This window comes from Cibotium barometz, chromosome 59, assembly GCF_041138505.1.
Source record: "Cibotium barometz isolate CiBa-2024 chromosome 59, ASM4113850v1, whole genome shotgun sequence".
Lineage (NCBI taxonomy): Eukaryota > Viridiplantae > Streptophyta > Polypodiopsida > Cyatheales > Cibotiaceae > Cibotium > Cibotium barometz.
Window position 1 is genome coordinate 17,107,296 of NC_141104.1, and position 14,524 is coordinate 17,121,819.

The following is a 14,524-nucleotide window of genomic DNA, read 5'->3' on the forward strand; positions in this document are numbered from 1 at the left end:
TAGGGAATCCTTTGCGAAGCAGGCTACCAGGCGGGCTTCGAAACCGTTGGAGTTGATTCACACTGACTTGTGTGGACCTTAGCAGACACCATCATTGGGAGGATCTCTCTATTTTATGCTGCTTGTTGATGACTGTACCAGATCCACGTGGGTCTACTTTCTTTCACAGAAGGACCAAGCTTTTGCACGGTTCAAAGATTGGCACGTGATGGTGGAGAAAGAGTCTGGATTGCAGGTAAAGACTCTTAGGGCCGACAAAGGGGGGTGAATTCTCCTTGATTGTATTTCTCAGATTTTGTGCAGACCATGGCATCAAGAGGGAACTGGCTAATACAGGATCGCCTTCAGAGAATGGAGTTGTAGAACGCAAAAACAGGACTGTGGTGGAGATGGCGAGGACCATGCTGGAGCATCGTGATCTTCCTCGTCCACTTTGGGGAGAGGTTGTGGCAACGGTTGTCCATATCCTCAACTGGTCTCCAACGAATTCAGTACCTAACATGACTCCATTTGAGGCATACTTTGGCAAGAAACCTGATGTCTCGCACTTCCGTGTTTTTGGGAGTGATGCGTATGTACATATTCCGAAGAAGCTGAGGGGGAAGCTTGACTCCAAGTCCCACAAGCTTATATTTGTGGGATATAATTCTCTTTCCAAGGGATACAGATTATATGATCCAGACAGGAACAAGATTGTTGTCAGCCGGGATGTGGTCTTTGATGAGCATGTTCCAGTATCCACTGTTGAGGAGCCGCAACTTCTTGGAGATCCAGAAGAGTCTGATGATGATTCCCAGATCATTGCTTCAGTTGATCAACCTCAGTCAGCACAGGAGGTTGAGCCCGCAGCTGGAGTAGAGCCCCCGCAACAGTAGGAGGCTCCACGATCTGTTCGAGTACCTAGGTGGTTGTTAGACACCCTTCGGGAGTCGGGTATCACGGAGTTACCCTCCGAGTGGACCACAGAGGACGGCCCTCGAAGATCACACAAAGTCCGAGACAAAAGCAATACAGCGGAGCTTCTTCAGGTAAACTATGCTCTGATGTCTCGTATTATGCGGGCTCCCAAGGCTTGGAATCAGAAGATTGATTCCTTCTTTGTTCGGACTGGATTTCAGAGGTCGGTTTGCAGATCATTACCTGTATCTCTTTCGGGAACGCGGCATGGTTACAATTATCATCCTTTATGTGGATGATCTCATTCTCACCGGCGGTCATGTGGAGCACATTGGGGTGACGAAGGCTGCCTTGTCAAAGGAGTTTGAGATGACCGACTTAGGCTTACTCCACTTCTTTTTTGGGATTGGAGATCTGGCAGACTTAGAGAGGGTTTTTTGTCTCGGTATGTTCATGAGTTGCTTGAGGCCTTTGGGATGGAGAACTGCAAGCCTATTACTTCGCCGATGGACCCAAACACAAAGTTAACCGTTAATGATCCTTGTGAGCCGGTTGATGCCTCGTAGTATCGAAAGTTGGTAGGTTCATTGATTTGGTTGCTGAACACCAGATTGGACTTGAGCTTCTCCGTGGGGCTATTGAGCTCTTTTATGCAGACGCCATTGAAGTCTCATTGGGACGCAGGATTGCGTATCTTGCGATATCTGCAAAGTACGAAGGATCTAGGACTCTTTTACACAGGAGGGGATGGAGTCAAACTCCAAGGTTGGAGTGACTGAGATTGGGGAGGAGATCCAGACACGAGGAGATCTACTTCAGGATACAGTTTTACCCTCGGCTTAGGAGCAGTTTCTTGGAGCAGTAAGAGGCAGCCAACTATTGCCTTGTCTTCGATAGAGGCAGAGTATCGGGCTGCTTGTGGTGTTGCTTGCGAGGTTGTGTGGTTGCGGAGGCTGCTAGGCGAGATTGGGTTTCCATAGAAGAAGCTCACAGTCATCCAGTGCAATAACCAGAGTTGTATAGCTATTGCTCGGAACCCGGTCTTCCATGCTCGGACCAAGCATATAGAGATACAGTATCACTTTGTACGTGAAGATCTTGGCTGGTGACATCTTGCTCCTTTATTGTTCGACGGAGGACAATGCGACGGACCTCTTCACGAAGTCTCTACCTCAGGCTACGCTCAGGCGGCACTCCAGCTCCCTTGGGTTGATTTCAGAGACAGGAGCTGAGAGGGGGTGTTAGAAGTCATCTCCTGTCTTTATCAGACACTAGTGCCTCTGTTGTGGGTGTGCACGCCCTGTATAGGTGTTTTATCATTTTTCCTCACTCGTATTTTTTCCCCATTTTTCCCCATTTTTCCATGGTGTGGGTGGCTGCCACAGGCTGGCAGGAGCTTTTGATGCTGGCCGACTTGATCACAAGGAGTCGTGGGTTTTTTCTCTGCTGGCCGACTGGCTGTGCCCAATCGTGAGGGCTGGTGGGGCATGATGCGCTGGCCGACTGCACTCATGGGGCCATATAAATAGGCCCCATAGCCCCCACATTGTATTCATTCAGTTTTTCCTCGGGATCTTGTGTATAGAGAAGAGTTATACGCCTATCTCTCTCCTTCTCTTGTGCTGTCTATTTTCTGCACTCTACTTGCTCTTGTGATCTCAGATTTGGTTATCATTTCCATTGCATATTTTGACAGATTGATCATTGATACTCATTTGATTCTTGAGTCTTCACACACTACAGTTTGCCAGTTTGTGCCGCACTGCCAGCTACTTTGGTCGATGAGACTTTTTGTCTTTGGGGATTGTGTACTTACTACTTCAGCCTTTGATTAGACTTTTTGGCTTGATGCAGCTTGCTCCCTACCTAGCACAGGCTGATCTGAGTCTGTCCCTGTCCCCCATCCCATGTGACTATGCATGAAATATGTGAGTGAGTTTATATATAATGGTGAGTGAATATATGTACAAGAGCCCTCTGATGTGAGGTGACTCTGAGTAGAAGAAGACCAGTGTAGAAGCAAAGATGATGTTGGAGCTAAAGCACGGTCAGTGACAAAGGCTCGCGTCAATGTGAGGTGGTGGTTGGTGTCGAAGGCTCGCATCGGTGGATGCAAAGGCACTCCGTGAGGTGATTGGTGTCGAAGGCTCGCATCGTTGGATGCAGAGGCAGAGGCACTCCGAGGTGGTAGTGTGGCAGTGGGAAGCGGAAGCTGAAGTGATGATGATGTTGATAATGATGCAGACTTTGGTCACAAGGGTGTTGCAGTCTTTGAATGTGATGAAGAGCAGAGAGGGTTGCCGTCCTGAGTGGTGCAAGCTCTGGTGACAAGGGTGCCTCAATACTTGAGGGGTGGTGAGGAGCAGAGAGGGTTGCTGTCCCGAGTGGTGCAAGCTTTGGTGACAAGGGTGCTGCAATACCTGAGTGAGGTGAGGAGCAGAGAGGGCTGCCGTCCCGATGATGCGAGATGGTGAGCAGAGAGTGGGTTGCTGTCCCAAAGTAACGTGTAGAAGAAAAATGATGATGTACTCTATGTAACAGAGAGTGGGCTGCTGTCCCAAGGTAAATTGTAGAAGAAAACGCTGATGTATTGTATGTAGCAGAGAGTGGGCTGCTGTCCCAAGGTAAGCTGTAGAAAGACGCTGAAGTGCTCTACTGTAGCAGAGAGTGGGCTGCTGTCCCAAAGTGTGGCCTGATATAAAACGCTGATGTGCTGACCTATAGCAGAGAGTGGGCTGCTGTCCCAAGGTGTGGCCTGATGTAAAACGTTGATGTGCTGACCTGAAGAGCCGATGATGATGAAGAAGATGTAGTGCAGTCCCCAGTAGCAGCAAACAATAGCATAAGTGGTATTGGATATGATCTACAAAGTGGTACAAGAGAATGAATGAAGAGGTAATGCTATATATAGTCAGGGGGGCTGTTGGTCGGCCTAGAAAAGGGCAGTTGGCCAACAGCAAGACCTAAAAAATATAAATAAAACCTAACAAATCCAGAAAAAATCCCCTTTTTAGGGTTGGATAAAATGCCATTTTCACACCCCCCCTCTCAGGCCAAAAAGGGGACCACGGTACCAGGGTCCCACACTAACACACTGGCAGAAGGAATGTACATTGTATCCCCCTCTGGAAGCAAAGTTTGTTAAAGTCAAAGAGGGAGATCGTGATGGCAAAGGTAGTGAAGGTGACGTTGAAGTGATGATGATGTCGATAATGATGCAGACTCTGGTGACAAGGGTGCTGCGTTACTTGAATGGTGAAGAGCAGAGAGGGTTGCAAGCTCTGGTGACAAGGGTGCTGCAATACCTGAGGGGTGGTGAGGAGCAAAGAGGGTTGTTGTCCCGAGTGGTGCAAGCTCTGGTGACAAGGGTGCTGCAATACCTGAGGGGTGGTGAGGAGTAGAGAGGGTTGCCGTCCCGAGTGGTGCAAGCTCTGGTGACAAGGGTGCTGCATACCTAAGTGAGGTGAGGAGCAGAGGGGGTTGCCGACTCGAGTGGTGTCAATGGCGAAGAGAAGCAAAGAGGGCTGCTGTCCCAAGGTAAACTGAAGAAGAAAAATGATAATGTGCTGTAGCAGAGAGTGGGCTGCTGTCCCAAGGTAACCTGTAGAAGAAAAACGATAGTGTACTCTATGTAGCAAAGAGTGGGCTGCTGTCCCAAGGTAAAATGCAGAAGATAACGCTGATGTACTGTATGTAGCAGAGAGTGGGCTGCTGTCCCAAGGTAAGCTGTAGAGAAACGCTGAAGTGCTCTACTGTAGCAGAGAGTGGGCTGCTGTCCCAAAGTGTGGCCTGATATAAAACGCGACTCCAACTGGGTTGGAGATGGGGATTCCCGACGATCTACTACAGGGTATTGCTTTACCCTTGGATACGGAGCCGTTTCATGGACGAGTTAAAAGCAGCCTGTGGTGGCGCTTTCATCGATTGAGGTGGAGTATCAAGCGGCCTGTTCGGCTGCTTGTGAGGTGATTTGGCTACTTGGACCCCCAGTGCAGTATTGTTGGTGTTGTTTGTGGTCATTTCAAATATGTATTTAAGTAAGTTTATAGTTGATTGCCTCAAGATCTGCGCTTCTTGTTACAGCTCCCGCATGTGACATCATGTTGAAGGGGTAGGAGAGGGGTGTGGTGGGTTGTGGCCTTCAGGACTCAGTGCTGGTGACCTGTGTGGATGTTTCAAGGTTAACTTGCTGTTTAAGACGAATCAGAGCAACAAACTGTTATCTTAAGACTGCTAGGCTATCTGACTTTTGTAACAGAAAGGCTTAGACAACAGTTTTTAGTGCTCTTTTTCTTGGGTGGAAAGACGTTTCATTGTCGAGTTTCAGATAGTTTGTGGTGGTTTTGCATTTGGGTAGGAGCACACACATGGAGGAGAACAATTCTGAAGGTCAGCGTGATGAAGAGCAAACCCTGAATTCCTCCATTACCCTTCTTCTTCTCAGCATGCCACCAACGCAGACCCGATGTTGCAATTTTTTTTTTTTGTTCCAGGTAGAGATTCTGCTATCCAGTCGATGATAGTCTCCTCTCCAGGCTCCACCTAAAGGGAGCGTGGAGGGTCCAGGCCTGCACGGGGCGGAAAGATGTTTCTTGGCTGACAGGCAGGAACTGGAGCCCCTTACCAGTTTTACTACACAATTGCGGATGACCCGGTGATGCATTCAGTCCTACAGATGGCGCAAATGATGGAGTGGCGCGTGGAAGAACTGTGGACCTTGTTGCAGAATGTCGAAGAAGTAGCACTCATGCAGAGGTCTTCAATGAAGCAAGACAAAATCATAGAAACAAACATGTGACATGTGAGAGCTTAAGACCGTAGTAATCACAACCTTAGTCTAACTAAACTGCACTTAATGATGTTCAAGAGATAGACAAATATGTGTCAATGCAATGCAGCTATATTAGATGATGAATGCGGGTACAATGAGATCCAAATGGATCTATACTGCTGAATATGCTGATATGCTGATATGCTGAATGAACTACTATCCCATTGTCTTTCCCTTGTCTCTTGGGAAGGAAACGCTGAAGTGATGGCTTTGGGACTGAAGCAATGCTGATGGAATGCTGAAACGCAGATGTACACCTGTTACCTGGGAAGGAAACGCTGAGGAGATGGATGCGTTTGCTAAAGATGATGGACTGTATGCTGAATATGATGATGCGTTGGCTGGATATGCTGCTCCCAAAGCTTCCTGGAGGAGATGCGTTGGAGAACACCCTGCTGAATGCTGCTATGATGGACTGGTTACTGTATGCTGAGATGATAGGCTGAAAACGCATGATGATCCAGATGAGGATGTGCTTGAATGGCTGAATGGAGAGGCGCCTATATATATATGGGTGAGGGGGCTGGTCGGCCAGCTTTGTCAAATCCCCACGGATCCCCTCGTGATCGACCTTGGTTCGAAACTCGAATCCTGCAAACAAACGAACAAACAAACAAGCAAGGGGGTGCAGGCCTGACTCACCTCCCAACCATGATAGCCGTGGGCGAGCCCACAGTCTTGGCTGTCCCCTCCGAGCCACGAGCTGAGCTAACTAGGATGACGTACCGACCAATCTCCTCCTCGCGACGTCCCATACCGCCACGAAGCTGCCGTCGCGGGCCTCGAGATTGCTGCCGGCCTCGGCTGCATAAAGCAGGTGCACGTCTGCACTAGATCCAGGCTCCAAGACCATAGAGCTCTCACAAACTCGCGAGACTCTCTATAATACAATAACTAACCTTGGCCACCCTTTTATAGGCTCTTGGCCGGTCATCGAGCATCCACACTTGGGTGCCCGCCCGTCTATACTTGGGTGCCCGCCCGTTAGTATTTCCCTAACTCAGCTCGTCAATCAGCCTGCCTAGTTCCAAGCTTCCCCAAGCCTCAAAACTAGTCTTGCATGCGTATAGCACACGCCGCACGGTAGATACCCACTGTGCACATGACATACTCCTCTTCCTCTAAGAGCTCACTCCTGAGCTCACTAAAAAGCCAGGGTAATCTCTCTGAAGAGAAGTCAATGTCTCCCATGTAGCGTCCTCCTCAACACGATCCTTCCACTTGATCTTGTATTCCGTGATAAGCGTATGACGCAATCTTCGTTCACGAAATCCAAGAATCTTTTCAGGTTCGTGCGGAACAAATGTCATGTCCTGGACATCTATAATTTCTTGAGGAGTAACTAATTGATCTGCTCCACCCAGTACTTCCTTAAGTCTACTGACATGAAATACAGGATGAACTTTCACATGAGAAGGCAAATCCGATTCATATGCAACTAAACCAATCCGTCGTGAAACACGAAATGGCCCACAGTATCTAGGGGATAATTTCGGAGATCTACCTGTCCGTAAAGTCTCGGAATCTTTCGGAACTCTCAAATACACCATCGTTCCTTTAGAGAACTCTCTAGGTGAACGATGTCTATTAGAGTAAAACCTGTCTCGGTCTTGAGCACTTCTAATAGATTCCTTCGCAACTTGTAACATTTCGTGCATATCTTGCAAAAAATTACGTGCTGCATCATGCTGAAGTCCTGAGAATCCTACTGTAACAGGTGATCTTGGTTGAAAACCATACATAAGCATGAAAGGACTAAACCGTGTACTCGTATGCTTAGTATTGTTATATGCAAATTCTAACATAGGAAGATAATCCTCCCATGAACTTTGTCTTTTGGATACATATGCTTGAAGCATATCCTCCAAAATCTGATTCACTCTTTCAGTCTGGCCATCAGATTGAGGATGATCAGAGGAACTCAAATTCAAAGTTGTTTTCAACTTCTCAAAAACAAGTTTCCAAAAATCACTCGTAAACGGAGTCCCTATCACTGACTATGTCCTGCGGTAACCCGTGCAGTCTAAACAATTGCTCGATAAACTGCCGAGCTAATTGCGTAGCTGTAATATTCTTCCGGGTCGGTAAAAATCTAGCCATCTTTGTCAAGCGATCTACCACAACCCAAATAGAATCGTGGCCTTGATGTGTTCTTGGCAATCCGGTAATAAAATCCATGGAAATACTTTCCCATTTATTACCTGGGATTTGCAAAGGATGCAACAACCCAGCCTGTCTAAAGCGTTCAGCTTTATTTGCCTGACAAATCTGACACTTGAGAACATAATCTTCTACATACCCTTTCATCTTCGGCCAATAAAAAGTGTGTTTCACTAAAGATAGTGTCCTGTGTACCCCAGGGTGTCCAGCAGAAGGGGCGTCGTGATACTCTCTCAGAATCTTGGACCTAATGTCCGGGATCTGTGATACACAAATTTTGTCATTACGGAATAGTAAACCATTCCGAATCATCCACTGACCTCCTGCAGCCTGAATGGTAGACTGCTCAGTCACCGAGTCTTGGTTAATCAATGAGCTCCCGTCCTGGATCTTCTGCCAAAATGGACCAAAATAACTATCAGTCCTGCAAAGCCCTCTCAATGACTGAAATAAGTCAGTAGAAATCTCGGTGAACGACAAAGTATTCACCTCTCTAATCCGACTAAGCGCATCTGCAATATTATTCATGGACCCTTTCCGATAACGGATCTCAAAATCAAAATCTTGCATTAACTCTGCCCAACGAGCTTTCCTGCCTCTCAAATCATCCGCATCACACACATACTTGATTGACTGATGATCAGTCAATACCACAAACTTGGAGCCATATAAATAATGTCTCCAAACCTTGAGAGCATGAATCACAGCATAAAGCTCCTTCTCAAGGGTTGGCCAACGAGATTGAGTGTCGTCTAGCTTTTTACTTTCAAAAGCAACCGGTCTACCATCTTGAAATAAAGCAGTCCCGATAGCATAGTCACTGGCATCAGTTTCAAGAACATAAGGCCGACCAGGATCAGGCAATGCTAAGATAGGTGCTTCCTTGACTTTATCTTTCAAAAGTCTGAAGGCCATATCCAAATCGTTATTCCAAGTGATAGGCTGATTGGACTTACGTCCACGACCTTTCAATAAGTCGGTCATCGGTAGTGTGAGCTGAGAGTACTCCCGTACAGATTTCCGAAGAAAAACTACAAAACCGAGAAAAGAACGAAGTTGTTTCACTGTTCGTGGTATAGGCCAGTCCAAAACCTTCTGAACTCGGTCACAGTCAATGCTCAATCCATCTCTAGTGATCTTGTGTCCCAAGTAAATGATGTCGGTCATAAAGAACTCACATTTACTCAACTTAGCATATAGTCGATTCTGTCTTAAAATAGATAAGACAATCGTGAGGTGTTTGACATGATCCTCAAGAGTACCACTATAAATCAAAATATCATCCAGGAACACCACCACAAATTTCCCCAAATGTTCACGAAAAAGATCGTTCATCATTTGCTGGAAAGTGGCTAGAGCATTGGTTAACCCAAAAGGTAATACGAGAAACTCGTAATGGCCATACCTAGTCCGAAAGGCGGTTCTTTCGACATGCCTTTCATGAATACGTATCTGGTGATAGCCAGTACGCAAATCTATCTTCGTGAAATATTTCGCTCCTGCTAACCGGTCAATTAGGTCATCTGATCTAGGGAGAGGATAAGTGTTCTTAATTGTCAGCTTGTTCAATCTTTTGTAATCTATACACATTCTCCAAGTATTGTCCTTCTTTCTCCTAAGCAACACAGGTGTACCCCAAGGTGATTTACTTGGACGGATCTGGCCCATCCTCAGATAATCTTCGAGTTGTTTAGCCAACTCATCTTCCTCAGCTTGGCTCATCCTATAAGGTGGAATACTGACAGGATGAGCACCAGGGATCAAGTGAATACGATGATCTACTGCTCGTTCAGGTGGTAAACCCGATGGCAATTCCTTAGGAAATACATCTTGAAACGAATCAAGTATCTTCTGTAATTCTTTGCTTTCAAACACACTTAATTCATTCACATCCATGGAAGGGATGAGAAAAGAAGAAAGTGGAATCAAGACACAATGGAAAGCGGTGTACAAAGAAGAATTCATTATATTTCCAAAATCAATAGTATTTACAAGAGGTCCCTGAGAGGGATGGATACAATCACCTAAAATACTATACTTGGTGTCCCTATGCTGAAAAGAAAAAATATGACTAGACCAATCTATCTGGACGTCAAGAGTCTTAAACCACTCAATCCCTAATAACAAGTCTACATTTTCCAGATGCATAACATAGCATTCCAGAGTATCTTTGTAGTCCTGAATCTGGATTGGAAGCATCTCCACCTTGCGATCCCAAACTTGTCTGCCCGCCGCAGGTAGACGTACCTCATAGGTATGGTCGCTGAGTGTCGTATCAAGACTCAATTTCTGCACAAGTTTGTAGTTAACAAAGTTATGCGAACTGCCAGGGTCTAAAAGAATGTGAATTTTATGGCCATTCACTTCTCCATAAACTCGGAGAAGATCATGCATGCCAAATACCTTAGAATTGAACAGACAATCAGAACAAGTACTAGGGCGAGAAAGTACAGTAATTGACGTACCTGTCAAAGACAACTGGTTAGCTGCCTTTGGCTTGGGTCCTGCGTTTGACTTGGTACCCTTATGCTTCGGGCACTCATTACGCATGTGTTCTTTTTCTTCGCAGATAAAACAACGTCCTTCCTTCTTGAGTTTCAAAGCCCGAAGGAGTCGTTTCTTCTTGGCTGGTGTCGAACTTGTATTCTTCGAAGGTTGGTTCGAAGACTTGCCTTCAGTCGTGTTAGCCATAGGTGCGGAGAACTTTCTTTTATGCTTGTTCCCCTGCTCGGTAACGGGTTTCGACTTGGAAGAGACCATCGTATCATCATAGATACGAGCTGAATGAATGGCCTCGTCCAATGTTTTACATTTGTTATTTTTAACCTGTAATCGGTACGAGTCTGGTAAACCAGCTACGAAAAACCCCAACAGAGTAGTGGGATCCATCTTTGTAGCTTTCATCTGCAAGTCACGAAATTTCTGGAGGTAGACCTCATAAGTGAGGTGCTGCGAGGTCATGGTCAAAGCTGAAAACCGGGCAACAACATCATAATCATCCTCTTTCTTGAGGAATTCTTTCTTGAAAATGTCTTCGAATTGTGCCCAAGTCGTTGGCTTTGGGTTCAGTTCCTTCCACCAAAGCAAAGCTTTGCCGGACAGGAAACCTGCTGCTAACTGTATCTTCTTTCCATCATCATATGGATGAAACTGAAAGTGAACTTGCCACTTATGTAGCCAAGTGTCCAGGATCTCCTTGGTTCTCTGCTTTTGCTCGCCCCCGAACGGTTCTGGAGTAATGTTGGGACCTAAAGCAGAATCCAAGGTATCTATTCCCGAGAAAGTAGAGAGGGTAGTGGTCAAGAGAGCGATGGAGTTCTGCAAAGCCTGCATCTGGGTTGCGATTTGTGCCTGACGTTCCGTCGAAGAAGCTTCGAGAGCTACTTTGAACTCTTGGAAATCTGATTTTGACACAAACTCGTCAAAAAGATCGGCATCAGTGCCTTCCGTAGCCGGCAAGCCTTCGCGTTCCACGAGGGGCTCCAACTCTGATTCTTGGGTCGACATCGTGAAGAGGGTACGCGGAGAGAAAATTCGATCTTTGCACAATGAAAGTGCGAACGAACTCGAGAGCTTGAGAGCTTGAAAACTTGAGAACTTGAGAACTCGAGAGATGTGTGGCAAGAAGCCCACGTGAGGGGGTTTATAAAGGTTTCCCAAAAGCCAAAAAAAAAAATCTCGAAAAGCTATACTTAGCTTTTGTGTTTTTTTTGGGAATATATATATATATATATATATGGATATATATATTCTCTTTTCTTAAAAAAATAAACATCTTGAAACCTTTGAAACCTTGGAGGAGAGATGACTTTTAAATTTTTTATAAAAAATTTAAACTAAAAAAAAAAAAACGAAAGCTTGTAAAAAAAACGTAAGCTTTACTTCTGTTTTTTTTTTCTCTCTCCAAGATTAGCCCGTCGGTGAGCTGCTGACGTCAACCACTGCCGGTGCATGGTTTCCTGCCGGCCCTGCGCTTCTCGCCAGCGTGCTTTCACCAACCGTCGCCTGCGACAACCCTGCATAGGTGTGGTCACCCGTCCACATGCGCCTGGGCATTGCCAGGGTTGGATGCGCAGGCCTGGCTTGGGCGCTGCCTGGCTGGCTGCGCTGCCTGGCTGGCTGCGCTGCCTGGCTGGAGCGCCTGCGTAGGCCTGGGCTCGCCTGGGCGCCTGCCCGCTTGGCCTAGGCGCCTACATGGGCTGGTTGCCTGGCCACGTAGGCCCATGCGCCCGCCTGCAAGACCGCCAACAGAAAACTAGCGTCTCCCGCCAGTGCACTAACCTGGCCGCCTGCAAGCAATCCAGCACTCTCTCTCATGCGCTCTCTCTCTCATGCGCCAAAAAGCAACGAAAACAACGTGCTTTTTCGCTCTCTTTTTTTTTTTTCAGTTTTCTCTCCCCGCAGTTCATGCGTATGCACAACAATTCACCTCTTCTTTGTAAAAGCAATCAACCCTATTAAAACTACCATCTCCCATCATCAACATGGGGTTCTTTGATGAAGAAAAAACACATACAAAATCTGAAAACTGCAGTATGCACAGAAAAAACAGCAAGCTTTTTTAACACATACCGTTCTTCGACCTCTTCTTCTCTACCTACCGACTTGCTCGTTCACGAGGTATGCTTCGATACCACTGTCAAATCCCCACGGATCCCCTCGTGATCGACCTTGGTTCGAAACTCGAATCCTGCAAACAAACGAACAAACAAACAAGCAAGGGGGTGCAGGCCTGACTCACCTCCCAACCATGACAGCCGTGGGCGAGCCCACAGTCTTGGCTGTCCCCTCCGAGCCACGAGCTGAGCTAACTAGGATGACGTACCGACCAATCTCCTCCTCGCGACGTCCCATACCGCCACGAAGCTGCCCTCGCGGGCCTCGAGATTGCTGCCGGCCTCGGCTGCATAAAGCAGGTGCACGTCTGCACTAGATCCAGGCTCCAAGACCATAGAGCTCTCACAAACTCGCGAGACTCTCTATAATACAATAACTAACCTTGGCCACCCTTTTATAGGCTCTTGGCCGGTCATCGAGCATCCACACTTGGCGGCCCGCCCGTCTATACTTGGGTGCCCGCCCGTTAGTATTTCCCTAACTCAGCTCGTCAATCAGCCTGCCTAGTTCCAAGCTTCCCCAAGCCTCAAAACTAGTCTTGCATGCGTATAGCACACGGTAGATACCCACTGTGCACATGACAAGCTTGGCTGTAGTCGGCGAGTACTTTAAATGCTCATAAATACCATAAATACCATAAATGGTATATAATGCCAGTCGGCTGAAGTAATCATGCTGTCGGCTGCCTCCACCATGTCCCAATGCTTGCCTAGATGACGAATGTGATACTGAATCCAACTCATACCATGTGGTACATGCTGAAAACATTCATTTAAATGCCTGAATTATGCCTGATAAATCTTGATGATGCTTATGATGCTATAAAATGATGCCATGTCACTGTACACCTGACTGGTGTGCACGTGACAAAACATGGGGATACCTCAGGGGAAAAGGGTTATATTTGGAGAGATCATTGTACAGTCTCACTTGGAAGAAGGGGAGCTGGCTTTTTGCTTTATGTATCTGAAATAATAATTCTTTCTGATTTTCAAAAAAATAATAATCATCAGGTCTTTGAGCTGGATAGTTGCCCTTGTATTTGTTCATAAGTGTTCTGGTAACCTTGTTTGTCGATGTGTTTGATATATTTTTTTCCCTTGTTGAACAGAAGCGTCCTGGTTCTCCAAAACAAAGAACAGAGAGGTCAGCTGCTAAGCCGCCACTCCCAAAGTATTCATCATTCCATTTGAGGAAAGGAACATATCATGCAACTTTAGACTTTATTCAGTCATTGTGTGACACTTCCACAGGGCTAGTTGATGTTTATCCAATGGAGGATAGACATAAATCTTTATATGAGGTCATTCTCTAACACAGTAGATGACGTTCCATTCCTGTAATGTGAAATATCATGACTCTTACGCGGTGCCTATTTCTTGGTTTTGTGAATTGCAGTCCCTTGCAGAGCTTAATACACATCTAGTCATGGCTCAGAATGATGGAGGTACTGTTTATTCTTGAGTCTAGTTTGTGATTATCACTGCAAAAATACCAGGCTTCCTTGTGACCACTGCCAAGCCTTAATGTATGCATTTGTTCATAACACTTCAATTTGTTTGGTTCATCAGGTGTGTGCTTTCCTTTAGGCAAGGGGCTTTATCGAGTAGTCCACATTCTGGAGGATGAGGCCACTCTTTTGAATTCAAGAGAAAAGGCACCTTATCTTGTTTGTATGGAGGTTCTCAAGTGTGATGAACAAAGGTGTGTATAGTGTCTTCCATGTTTAATGTTCTAGTGATGTAAGTCTTCTCCTCCTTTTGATGCTGATACAAAAAGGTTTACGTTTCTTGTTCAATGCTTATGTAAGCATAAGCACTAAGAAACTTAAGCATGGGCATCTGCCCGTTTAGATATATGTGCGTGATTCAGGGATGAAGAGAGGGGGTAAGGGGTCCCATGAAAGCAATGGAATGTGTAGGATTCTGTAGTAAGAGTTACCTAGCCCATCTTTTAATGAAAGCGAATTTGTTGCTACCACATACATTGTGAATCATAAGGTGGAGATTGTTGAATTGG

At 46.2% G+C, this 14,524-nt stretch overlaps 1 protein-coding gene across 5 annotated transcripts in view; it reads left to right on the plus strand.

Annotated features, from left to right (window-relative positions):
- The window catches only part of LOC147605545 (phosphatidylinositol 4-kinase beta 1-like), a 52,698-nt gene that overhangs the window by 5,355 nt on the left and 32,819 nt on the right, over positions 1-14,524 (plus strand). For all 5 annotated transcript variants that reach the window (XR_015265174.1, XR_015265176.1, XR_015265175.1 and 2 more), the window contains exons 2-4: positions 13,617-13,808; positions 13,904-13,952; positions 14,077-14,209. Coding sequence is in view for 2 of the 5 variants with exons in the window: in XM_086793552.1 (XP_086649678.1) it covers positions 13,617-13,808; positions 13,904-13,952; positions 14,077-14,209 (374 nt within the window). In the remaining 3 variants the exon portion in view is untranslated. The remainder of the gene's footprint in view (positions 1-13,616; positions 13,809-13,903; positions 13,953-14,076; positions 14,210-14,524) is intronic.